We start from the raw sequence: 13103 nt of genomic DNA, 5'->3' as shown, positions 1-13103 counted from the left end.
GGAGTCAAAAGTCAATCAGCATATGAGACTCTACGAGCTGTTCGAGATGAACGAGAACGAAGACATCTCTGAAATGAACTCAAGGTTCACAAATATTATAAATGAGCTTAAAAGGCTTGGAAAGAACTTCACTGAAGAAGAACAAGTGAAGAAGATCTTGAGAAGTTTACCTAAGAGTTGGCAAGCAAAGAAAACAGCTGTAGAAGAAGCTCAGGACTTGACTACTTACAAATATGATGAGCTAATCGGATCCCTGCTGACCCACGAGATCTCTATGAAAAACTTTGAGGCAAAAAAAAAAATCTGAAGATAAGAAACAGAAATCTCTAGTGATGAAAGCTGACTCCACAGAAGCTGAGTCAACTGATGATGAGGAAATAGCCATGTTCACTAGAAAGATGAAGAAGTTGTTCAGAAGAAATGACAGGAACAGCAAAAGGCCATACAAAAGAGGTGACAAGTATAAAGCTGAGCCAAGTGACAACAGATATAAGAAAGATAGCTCCAAGTCTGTCACTTGCTTCGAGTGTCACCAAACTGGGCATATCAAGTCAAGTTGTCCTAATTTAAAGAAAGAAAAGAAAGGAAGCAAAAAGGCAATGGTGGCAACATGGAGTGATAGTGATGAGTCAACCTCATCAGAGGCTGAGCAAAATGAAACTGCCAATATATGTTTCATGACAGATGATGGAGCTGACCAATCTCAATCTGAGCAAGCTGACCTCTCTGATGAAACTGACCAGGAGGAACACAATAATGAGGTAACATCCCTACTTTTGCTTAGAAACGAAATGGTAAATGCCTTGAGTGATTTGTATACACTAACTAAAAAGTGCAACAAGAAAATCAAATCACTCAGCAGGCGGTGTGACGAGATTGAAGAGGTCAAGCTGAGTGACCTCCGATATCTCCTCCAGGACAACTCAGATTTACATACCAACATGCAAATAATGCATAAGCTTGTCACGGAGGTTCAATCTGAGTCAAAGAAACTTAGAAAGGATGTCACAATCTTACAGAGTCAAATAAAAGGCTCTAAAAGAGACAAACCCCATGCTGAGTACACAAGTACTAGTCAGTATAAGCAGTTCACTCAATGTGAATGTTGTGAAAAAAGGGGGCACGCAAAAGAAGTGTGTTGGCATAACAATCGAGTTGTCCAATGTGACTTCTGCGGAAGAAAAGGACATTCCACAAAGGTATGCTGGCATGCTCAGCACAACAATGCTGACCGCACTCAGTACAACCCCCAAAGGGTAAAATTTTGTGACTTTTGTGGTAAGCCAGGCCACACTATAAAAGTATGTCGTCACAAATTAAAGTATGATTTTGCACCTGTTTACACTAACAAGAAAGGACCCAAAAAGAATTGGGTACCTAAAAATGAATAGTTTAAAATGCAGGTTAGCTTGACATGCGTAGAGAAGTCAAAGCTGTGGTATATAGACAGCGCATGCTCAAGACACATGACAGGTGATGAAACACAATTCATCACACTAGAGCTTAAACGAGGTGGAAGTGTAAGCTTCAGAGACAATAAGAATGGTAAGATAGTCGGCTCAGGTACTGTCGGAGGTAACCCAACTATTGAGTCAGTCTCCCTAGTTAAAGGTCCCAAATACAATCTGCTAAGTGTAGCTCAACTTTGCAAGAGCGGCAGAAAGGTTGTATTTGATGATACTAAGTGTCAAACATCAGAGCGGGTTTGCCGGACTCCGGCCCCATTTGATTTGACCTATATTTCTGTTTTAGAGGTTAATACGACGGCGGATTGATAAAGTGGTTTGGACACATAGGCAATATCGGATACACAATTATCACTAACCAAACTCTTTATTTATTGTTTAGAATAAATAAAAATATAAACAAAAAAAAGAACCAATAAAATTCAAAAATAGCATGTATGATTAGAATTTATGTTTATGGGCAGTTGCTATAAATGATTATTGCTTTGATTAAATTACTACAATCTTTCACATCTATTACCAAAATCTCACTATGCTATATTTAGATGAAGTTCTTCCAATAGCAAAGAGAATAAAGAGAATAAACTATTTCAATAGGCAAAAATACAACCTAAATGTTGTAAAAGGGGTAACTTACACCCATAGCCACTGAACTTTCCCCATTTAACATTGTGATCATTTAACATCTTAAAACGACCGTTGACAGCTTCAAAATAAAAAATTCGAAGAGTTAATGATATTTTAAGAAACTTTAATTTTTAAAAAATTTCATTTTGAGGTCATTTATGTGTTTTTTGAGAGTAAATTTGTAGAGAGAGAAAGCTCCAAAAAAGGTGATTTTGAAAAATAAAAAATATGGTTTCATGGTAAATGTCGTTCTGAACAACTTTAATTCTTGAATATTTTAATTTTGAGGTCGTTACCGATCATTTTGAGGAATTACTTAAAGTTCAATGGCCACCGGTATTAAAAAGAATAAAATTCAGTGATCATACCGTTAAGAATTGAAGTTCAGTACCACAATGTTAAAATGAGTAAAGTTCAGTAACCATGGGTGTAATTTACCTATTGTAAAAGGGGAGAAGCAACAACCAAAAATGACTTAAATTAATTGTCATCCAACCAATTGAACTAAAAGCTAAAGCTGATAGTTAATGTTATATTAATCTCTAATATTAATATATAGTCAGGGCAATTATATGTTGTTTGATTTTTATTGTTACAATTTGTTGTTGAAAAAGTAGGGACGAAAAAACTACTTTTTATGTATAAAAAGCAAATAACAGTTCTCTAACCGAACACCTAAAACTCTTATTTTTAATATGAAAAGGCAAACATGAAAGAAAAAATTGAGTAAACAAACACCTCTAAGTAATAGAGAATACAAACTCAATAGAGAAATTGTCTTAGTGGCCTGCCCATACGGCCGATTTGAGTTTGACAGGTCACTTTAAGTTAGGAAGTTGTTTTGATCGTCTGAGTTGTGGTCGTAGAGTTGTGTCGAAGGTGGCTCCCTGTTTTATATCATAGATATAATCCCTTACTAATTTTCACGTATAGGGAAGAAATTACGGTAGACTGTGACATTAGACTCTGATGATTAATTAAGTGAAATTTAGAGGTGTCAAAGTTGATTGTCATGTCGTAATCGTGTTATGTGATTCATAGCTTCTACGTTGTTATATATAATATAAAAATGATAATTGAATGTCAACTTGATCGTGCCAAGTGAATTATTGTATGGATTTTATTATCGTGTCAGAAATTAATAGCTCGAGTAAAATTTAAGTGAAGTAGGCGAAGAAAGAGAAAGTAGAGAGATAGTGTACTAATGAACCTTAACCTTATGTGAGGATAGTCTCATACTTTAATGGGCCTATAGGTTCTTGTTATGGGCTTTTATGTTTTCTTGTACTCATATTTTAATGGGCCCATAGATTGTTGGGCCTTACTAAGGCTATCCACATCAGAGTCCATAACTTAATTTTAATAAATTATCTTCTCCATTTAGAGAAAGATAAAAGCATTAGAAGGTTTTGGTCTTTTATTTTTTGATTCATTAAACTCTTAATATTTTATTTAGAGACATTAAGTTTCTGATATTTTATTTTTAGTCATATTAAACCCTCAACTACTGAAAAATCGGCTTTGAATATAAAACTTAGTTAACATAGAAAGTTTGAATTTTTTACAGTTTAAATATAATTTTTGATATGTGTAATGTAACTCTATACGAAAACTATAAAAACCTTAGTAGAAATAAATAATGCATTTTTTTGAAATAATAACTAATTTGATAAGACCAATAATTTTCACATAGTCAGTGACTGATCAAATGAATTTGGTCAATCACCATTAGATTTAAGCTTATTAAAATCCTATGGTGGAGATTAAAATCACCATTAGATTTAATTACCTTGATTTATCAGATAAATGTCCGACAGTCTTTTAAATATTTTATTAAACTTTTTATTTCATTCAAATAATTGAACTTCAAATTTACTTTAAAAAAATTATTTTGGCCAATATAAAAGCTCATTGAAATATTGAACGTAATCAGTGGTGAATATATGATTGATTGGTTGGAGGGCCGATTTTATATATGCATGTGTAAAAAAAAATTGCTAAATCGAACTTGTTTAAATTTTTTTGTATATATACGTGTTATAATCTAACTAGTCAAGAACCAATTTTTTAGCTAACAATATAAAACTTCTAAAAAAAATGGATTTACAGATGACCTAACATGCTAAAAAAATGTAGAAATTTGAATTTAGAGGGTTTAACATGTTAAAAAAAATGGGTTTTTTACATGAATATCACAATCAGTTACAAAATTACAATTATATCATATTATCACACTTAATTCTCAATATATCATTATTCTTTATATATAATAAATAAAATACACTTTTACATCTTAATTTAAAAATTTCAAACCCATTTCATAAATCCTAAACTCTAGACTATATATCATAAATTCCTAATTTATAAATTCTAAACTCTTAAAATATATTAAAAATAATGATTTTACTAGTTTGACATAACTTAAAATTATAATTTGATATAATTGTAGATAAGTTTAAAAAAAAAAAAATTCAATGTAAATTTTCCTAAAAAAAATTAGAAATTTGGATTTAAGGAGGGGCCTAATAGACCGAACGAAACTAGAAATTTAAATTTAGAGACGCCTAATAGACTAAAAAAATTAGAAATTTGGATTTAGGGAAGCGCACCAGGCTGGACCAAATTTAATTAGCACCCCATCAATACTCTTAGAAACATAGGGCCGAACTCCCTCATGATCACGGTGGTTCAAACAGCCGGAAAGGTCTAGGCCCCAAGCTCCCTGTATACGCCCTGGACGTAGCACAAAAGATAAATATGTTAACCACATCAAACAATAATATGCTTTTTAACATGGTTAACATGTTTTTGGCACGCTTTCGTTATGTTAAACGTTTAATTGGTATACATTCAATTGTGAATTGTTTTTTATATCACGATAATATTTTAACGAGACTTTAATATACAAGGATAATTTTATCGAAATCAAATGTAAAATTCAATAGTTTTACTTTCAACAAAATGGTTATAACCAACCAATTCTTAAAAGACCTAATTCAATAATTTCCTTGAGGTCTCTAAAGACCTAGGGCCGGCTCTGATGTGACTCACTCCGGTTTAACAATACCACCCCTAGAGGAGAAAGAAAATAACAAATTCTAAATAAAAAAATTAAAAAATTAAAAAAATTTAATTTTTAAAAATAATATCTCGTCGTATATTAAAAAAAGTTCTCAATTTTAATTACAAACAGAAAAAAAATTCTCAATTTTTCCTAACGATAAAAACCATATGTGAAATTTGTTTGAAAAAAAAATGAATAAAGGTTCAAATGGCCCTCAAATTGGTTGGGTAAATTTCATCAATGGTGTATAACTTTTGCACAATTTCACACTTTCGTCTACAATTTTCATTTTGTCTCACTAATATATAGACCTTATAAGTAACCTCTTAATATAGTGTAAAACAGATAAAAATGATTGGTCAACGCACCACGTCAACAATTTGATCAATCAAAAAAGTCAAAAATTTCAAAATTTTTGAAATTCCATAATTTTTAAATTACAAAATTTTTGAAATTAAAAAAAAATCAAATTCCAGATTTTTTGAAATTTCAGAATTCCAGAACTTAAGTTTTTTTTAGGATATATAATTTAATTTTTTGTTTTAAATGTTTTATATGAAAAATACAAATATATATTTATTAACTATTAAATAAATGTATGTTTTGACGAAATTTATTTATTGGATTATCGCCACATCTTCACATCCTCACATATATATATATATAATGAGTTGAAAAATCTACTAATATTCAAATATAAAAAGAATAAAATCAATAAAATAATTCTGATTTAATGGATAAATAATTCAAATTTCATTAAATATTTTTTAGGATTTTTACATGAATATCATAATTGATAACAATATTTCAACTAAATCATATCCATAAATATGTCACTTTTCTCTATATATATACCAAATAAAATATATTTTTACATCTAATTTAAAAAATTTTAATTTTAATTTATAAATCTCAAACTCTTGACAATATATTCTAAACTCATAATTTATAAATTTTAATCTTTAAAAATAATGATTTTATTAGTTTGATATAATTTAAAATTATGATTTGACATAGTTTTTCAAAAGTGAATTTCTATATAAATTTTCCTATTTTTGAATCAAACCCAACCAAACAAATAAATTAGATAAATATAGAATATATTAAATTAGGTTGGATTGGTGGGTGAGATATATTTTATAACGCCCTAATTAGAATAAATTAACTATGAAAATTTAATTAAAAAATTTGCATCGAAGAAAGCTAAAAGAATAATTAATATATAAAAAAGAATTTTAAAACTTTATTTTAAGTGTATAATTTTTAAAAGACCTAATTCAATAATTTCCTTTAGTCCTATAAAGACCTGGAGCCGACTCTGATGTGAAACACTTCGGTTTAACAATACCACCCCTAGAGGAGAAAGAAAATAACAAATTCTAAATAAAAAAATTTTAAAAATTTAATTTTTAACACTAATATCTCATCGTATACTAAAAAAGTCCTCAATTTTTGCTAACGATAAAAACCATATGTGAAATTTGTTTGAAAAAAAAAACGAATAAAGGTTCAAATGGCCTATAAATTTCATCAATGGTGTACAACCTTTGCACAATTTCACACTTTCGTCTACAACTTTAATTTTATCTCACTAATATGTATGACCTTATAAATAACCTTTTAATATGGTGTACAACAAATAAAAATGATCGGTCAATGCGCTACGTCAGTAGTTTGATCAGTCAAAAAAGTCAAAAATTTCAAATTTTTGAAATTACAAATTTTTTGAAATTCGATATTTTTTGGAATTTCAGAATTCCAGAACTTTCGAACTTTCAAAATTTCCAAAATTCCATAATTTCTGAAATCTCATAATTTTTGAAATTCCAGTTCCAAAATTTCCAAATTTCATAACTTTTTAAATTCCAGAATTTTAGAATTCTTAATCTATGAAAACATGAAACCATGTATTTGACTGAACTATGTTCTTACTTCCTGTAATTCTCCTGCCTGATAACTTCCTTTTCCCCTGTAAGGATATTTGAGCATTCAGTTGCAAACGATTATCTGCACGACAGAAGTAAGAACGTAGTTCAGTCAGGAAGCTTTCTAAGCCAACAACATCAAGTAACCGAAAACAGATATCAGGCCTTCATCACACAAAAAAATGTTTCATATCAGGTGTTCTCTAGTCATTTACGGGTCAAGTCCACGAAGAAGGAACAAGCTGGGAGTAAAATTTCAGAGACAGGAAACAAATAACCAGGCAGCCAAAAGAACTCTTCAGCTTCCCTTTTCCAACAAAGGGAGTTTCAGCAAATAAAAATCAGCAAGTTCTCCAAAGTGCTCAATTGGTAAAACCGGCTTACCAAGCATCATAGGATCACTAATTCACGGGTCCGTTTGGTATGACGTAATGCAACGTAATGTAATCAAACTTGTAATGTAATCACCCTTGTAATGTAATGGAATAGTGATTCCATTACCATGTTTGGTGGACAAACTAAAAAAATGATGAAACTTAATTACCGTTACAATACTTATATTTGCTTAGTTAAAATGTAATCATAAAATTTTATTTATACAATTAAAATCATCGAAAAACATGAAAAAAAAATGCAATTAAAAAGACGAAAAACAAAAAAAAAAATCGTGACGGTCAATATTTCGTCACGTTTTTCGTATTTTCGTATTTTCGAGTTTTTACATTTTTTTCGTTTTTTTATGTTTTTCTAGTTTTATGTTTTATCATTTAATAAGAATTGTGCATAATAAGTATTAATAATAAAAATGCAAGGGTTATCGTAATGAGGATTCATGACTATTATTTATGTAATGCTCATTACACAAATTTGTAAAGAAAACTTGAGTGATGTATTTGTGATTCCATTACGACAAAAACAATATGATCCATCCAAACATAGTAATGAGCCTCTATCGTAATGGGCATTCCATTATGACGCTCTTCACGGCGTACCAAACGGGACCTAAGTGTTTAAGGATGAAGAAATTAAGCACAATCATTCAATGCATGAAATAAACTACCACAAGCTTACATTGTCATCCAATAGCCACCAATAGAACACCAATATACGTAAATCAACTAGTTTGGCAATATAGATCTACTCGAACTAGACCAAGAATCACCGAAATGCGTACCTATTATATCATAGAAAAGGCAGTTCCCAGACACGGTGCCAACTATTCCCACCTGAAAAATTACAAAGTTTTGTCCAGAGTTAGTATCGGTGAATAGAAGTTACACCGGGGTAGTAACAGACAGCAGTAACTTACAACCCTATTGGTTAATGCAATCCCCGCCCCACCCCACCCCGCCCCGTTTTCCCTTCTGAACTTACATGGTATCTCATTAGCCCCTAAACTTGTTTAAAATAACCTATTGATTTCAGGATTTAATATTTAATACTCCAATTTGATTTGAGAATTTTATCTTTTATTATATTTGGTATGAAAGATAAGATATAGCATGTCTGCCGCGAGTAGGTTCTCGCTTTTCTTTGACTTCACAGGAGAGCTCTCTCTTAGTAATTACATTCAATTGAATTTAAAATATTATTATTTAGGTAGAGTAGAAAAAAAATACATGTGGTTTGCTCGATTTGCAAACACATGTATGTGGTTTAAAAGCTTACAAATCCGAGAAACCACATGTTTTTTTTATATATCTTTACCCTATTATTTATGGTTTTATACATTGTTATTCTTTTAGTGCGCCTTGTATCGCTCAGGATGCCTGCCTGCGCCAATGTTCCAAGACACTCTTGCACTATACTTATCACCTAACACTAAAAATTGATTGTCCAAAGAGTTAATTGAGACTATAGATACCTTTTTTATCGCTTTTTCCCATCAAGGCCAATACATGTCAGCAGTTCCTCTATGCTCAAGATTTCTGCAAGCTTACATTGCAATAAGCCACAACCATCCATGAAAGCATCCGATTTTGCCAAGTCAAGAGCGAGAGATGATTTTTTTATGTTGTCCTTCGTATGTTCCATCAATACAAGTGCTGCAACAAGTTCAAAAAGGAAAACAGTTAAAAGAGTATATGCCAACTGTCATGCTTAAAGCTTTAAAAGAAGAACTAATTGAACATACCTAGAGCTCTAAAAACCTTCAAATTAAACTTCTTGGCAAGTTCCTCGTGACCAATTACTTTTGCTCGTCGCTGTACCAGTATTTTCAAGCTAATTAGCATATCCTGACACACATTAACTTTCAGTAATTAGCATTTAGAACCACTATCTAAATGGTTTCAATAGTTGTTATGATCTTAGAAAGCACTAATTCGTCGAGCAACACAGTCAAATATCCAGTAGAATCACACTCTTTCATGGACTTTTCAATTGAAAGAATTACATTATCTACACATGAAGAAAAGATTCGACTTACAAGCTCAGACTCAGATAAAGAACAGAGCCAACGTACGTCTTCAATGCAGTTATTTCCCAAAAGCTCTTGTTTTGAATCCATTCAAGGAACTACTACAAAGCTGCTATATAGTATGAAAAGGAATAATGTCAAAAATAATGTCCAACCTGTGAAAAAAAATATATAACAGCGCATACTCAGGCCGAGCATCTGTTCGTACAGCTCATTAACCTGACTGAACCAATTTTTGATACACTTTAATACCTATCTAAATTTGAGAACTTAACCTGTATTATTGGTTTAATTGGCAACCGTATTGACTGAAGTTTTACCCAATTTATCCAATGAAATGTAGAAAGGATGCTCTGAAAGTGAATGTGCTAATTCAACTCAATTCACCAATTCAATTTAATCAAAATCCCGAAATATCACCAATTCAATTCAATTGACCAATTCAATCCAATTTAATTCACCAATTCAATTTAATCAAAATCCCTAAAACCCTATAACATTACATTATCATCTCAATTTAATGAAAACCCCATAAAATTTAACATATTATCAATTCAATTTAATCAAAACACCTAAATATCATCAATTGAATTAAAACCCCATCACATTATCAATTCAAAATTTAATCAAAACCCCTACAATTTAACATATTATCAATTTCATTAAAACCCTAAACTATCAGATTATCAATTCAATTAAATCAAAACCCCTAAATATCATCAATTCAATCAGAGACCCAACTATCACATTATCAATTCAATTTGATCAAAAACCCTAAAATCAAAATCCCTAAAATCAAAACCTTACATTAAAAACTTACCTCTATTCTATCTCTCTTCCCCAACTTCCGGCGGCGACAGCAGCAGAATCCCCCTCACCGGCGGCGAAGATCGGCGGCGGCAGCAGCAGGTTGAACGGCGCCGGCAGCAACCTCTCCTCCTCTCGCACACAGGAGCAAATCGCGAAAAAGTTGGTGTGGAGGCCAAATATTTTGCTGCAAGGTTATATATTTAATTAACGGCAATTAAGTAATTTCTCCAAGTTTTAAAAAACCCTAATATACACCTAAAACTACGTGGTTTTGCTGATGACATTTCAAAAAAAATTGAAATTACAGATATGGAGGCTCCATCTTCCACATCGGTTCGAATACCCGCAGTTTCCGGATAATTCCCTCCCTATTGCCACCCCTAACATGAGTAGTCATTGACTTGCTTTGCATATGGGTGGTTGTAGATATGTGGCTCATCGTAGATTATGAAGTCAATCCTGGAAAAAAAGACTATTAAGTCGATTGCGGGAGTTTGTTTCCTACCGTTGTGTCAAAACAGTTTGAAACACAGTATATCATGGCTCTTTAAGGATCTATGATATCAAAGATGTATATATATTCAAGCTTTTTTTATATGCTTATGCATTATAATTTTTCAATTACTTATATCGAGATGTAATATTTTTTCTATGAATGAAACAATTTTTTTAAATGGCTTTTTTTTGTAATAATGATTTGTTTGATTCAATTGTTTATAGTAAGAATTTATTTGGTTTGCTTGTTGGTTAGTGATTGTTATTATTGTTTGTTATTCTCGTTATTGACATGGTAGATATTATCTCGTTTTTCTTCCAAAATATCTATGAACAGTCAATGACGGATATAGGGATTTGATTGGCCACCACTGAAAAACTCCATAAAAATTGTATAATATTTTTATTTTTATTTTCCATAAAATACCTAAGAAATATCAATTGAGCACCCATAGATAATTATATAGTACCCTAGGTATCTCTATGAGTGATTACATGATATATCACTGTCAATAATTGTTTATCAATCCTAACTAAACACTTTATATTTATGGGATAAGGATCAAATTTGACCCTAACATTTTTTAAGAAGTATAGATTTAGCTCTAACGTATGAAATGATGTAAATTTAACCCTAACATTTCCAAACAATATCCATCCGTTACCAAAAATTTGAAAAAACTGGTTGACTGTTATCTAACTGATGCATCAGACCTTCTAAAAAGGGTTATCGATAAACTGAAGTAGTTTCGGTCATTTTTTGTAACTATATTAGTAATAAAGTAACCATTTACGCACTTTGGAAAAAAAATTGTGATTAACTTATACTTTGCAGACTTTTTTTTAAGAGAGAATAAAATTACAGACTTAATTGTTAGCATTTTAAAAGGTTTTTTTATATAATTGTGCTAGTAACACATTAAATATTTTAGACATAATTGATGCTTAAAATGTATGATGAAACAGTTAAATAACAGTCAAACCAGCCTTTTCAAATATTCGGTAACATATAAGGCTAAAATTGAGGGTTAAACACCAATTTGGCGCTTTTTGGAAAATTTATTGTTATTATAGTACTAGTTAGAAAATATTTCTTTGAAATGGACTGTTTTTATACCTCGGTTAAATAAAAGTCCCATTACAGCCGACCCTGAGTCTGACAAGTCACTTTAAGTTGGAGAGTTGTTTTGATCATATGAGTTGTGGGTTATTACTGTATGGGAAGTGACTCCCTCTTTTATATCTTATATATAACTTCTCAGTAATTGCTGCATGTAGGAGCGAAATTATAGTACATCGTGACATTAGATTCTCATAATTAATTAAGTGAAATATAAAGGTGTCAAAACGAGTTGTCATGTGATAATCGTATTATGTGATTATATATTTTAAATGATTATATACGATATAAATGATATAAAAAATGATATGTATCGTTAGCCCATGACTTGATTTCACGGTTTTATATGATGGTTTATGTTAGCCGATCCCGAATCATTTTGAGACTAAGGCTTTGTTGTTGTTGTTATTGTGAAGCGGATTATTTTTATAAATTATATTATCGTATTAAAAGGTTTCAATCTTATGAAAATTTCCTCTCTTTATCTTAATGTTGTTGTGGGCTTTTATGTTTTCTTGTACCCATACTTCAATGGGCCCACATAGGTTGTTGGGCCTGAGTAAGGGTATCCACATCAGAGTCCATAGCTTGTTTAATTTAATAAATTGATTTAGAAAATTATATTAAAAATCAAATTTCAATTTTTATTTACATTTATTAAAAACATTAAGTGAATCCATTATATGATTTTAAATGATAAAATGGATCTTTAATTGTCACGACCAACGTCAAACTAAGGGTAAAGTATATAAAAAAAAAAAAAAACAAATGCGTTGGTTTGTTCTATTTATAAACAGAGATCTGTAGTTTAAAAATTTGTAAATAGAGATATGAAGTATTTTTTTTTATAAAACAAAGTATTTCAAATTATATTGTTAAGTTCCAATGCAATCAATAACATTTTTATTTTATTTTTTAAATTACATTTACATATTAACAAAACACATATCCAGAAATTAAACCGTAGCTGCATAAAATGAACTTAAATATTAATTTAGTTCATAAAGTACGTGAAATTTCTACCATATGATTTTTTATTTCGATGTAGAGAGTTGCATTTTGGGAGAGAGACCGCGTTTTGTCGATATGTAAGAATAACTTTTTTCAAGATAAAAATGTTAAATTATATAAAGTTTAATTTCGTTTGGTTTTAAATCCAGTTTTATATAAAGTTTAA

The 13103-nt window shown here is 30.7% G+C and overlaps 1 protein-coding gene across 6 annotated transcripts; it reads right to left on the bottom strand.

Moving 5' to 3' along the window:
- Positions 1-4377: 4377 nt before the first annotated feature.
- Positions 4378-10519, bottom strand: LOC136210963 (uncharacterized). 6 transcript variants are annotated; one of them, XM_066002441.1, is made up of 7 exons: positions 10322-10512; positions 9511-9610; positions 9217-9319; positions 8947-9127; positions 8257-8308; positions 7090-7164; positions 4379-4826 (listed from the first exon to the last, which is right to left on the bottom strand). In XM_066002441.1, exons 2-4 carry the CDS (start codon positions 9589-9591, stop codon positions 8952-8954), a joined length of 360 nt encoding a protein of 119 aa, XP_065858513.1. In that variant the 5' UTR covers positions 9592-9610; positions 10322-10512; the 3' UTR covers positions 4379-4826; positions 7090-7164; positions 8257-8308; positions 8947-8951. The 6 variants fall into 6 exon arrangements, with proteins under 6 accessions (XP_065858515.1, XP_065858513.1, XP_065858517.1 ...); XM_066002443.1 differs by lacking the exon at positions 7090-7164 and having other exon boundaries at positions 4378-4826; positions 10322-10513; XM_066002445.1 differs by lacking the exon at positions 4379-4826 and having other exon boundaries at positions 6657-7164; positions 9217-9286; positions 9511-9613; positions 10322-10519.
- Positions 10520-13103: the final 2584 nt, after the last annotated feature.

The sequence above is a fragment of the Euphorbia lathyris genome, chromosome 1, assembly GCF_963576675.1.
Source record: "Euphorbia lathyris chromosome 1, ddEupLath1.1, whole genome shotgun sequence".
NCBI lineage: Eukaryota > Viridiplantae > Streptophyta > Magnoliopsida > Malpighiales > Euphorbiaceae > Euphorbia > Euphorbia lathyris.
Note: the sequence above shows the minus strand (reverse complement) of the source record. Positions and strands in the feature narration are given on the sequence as shown.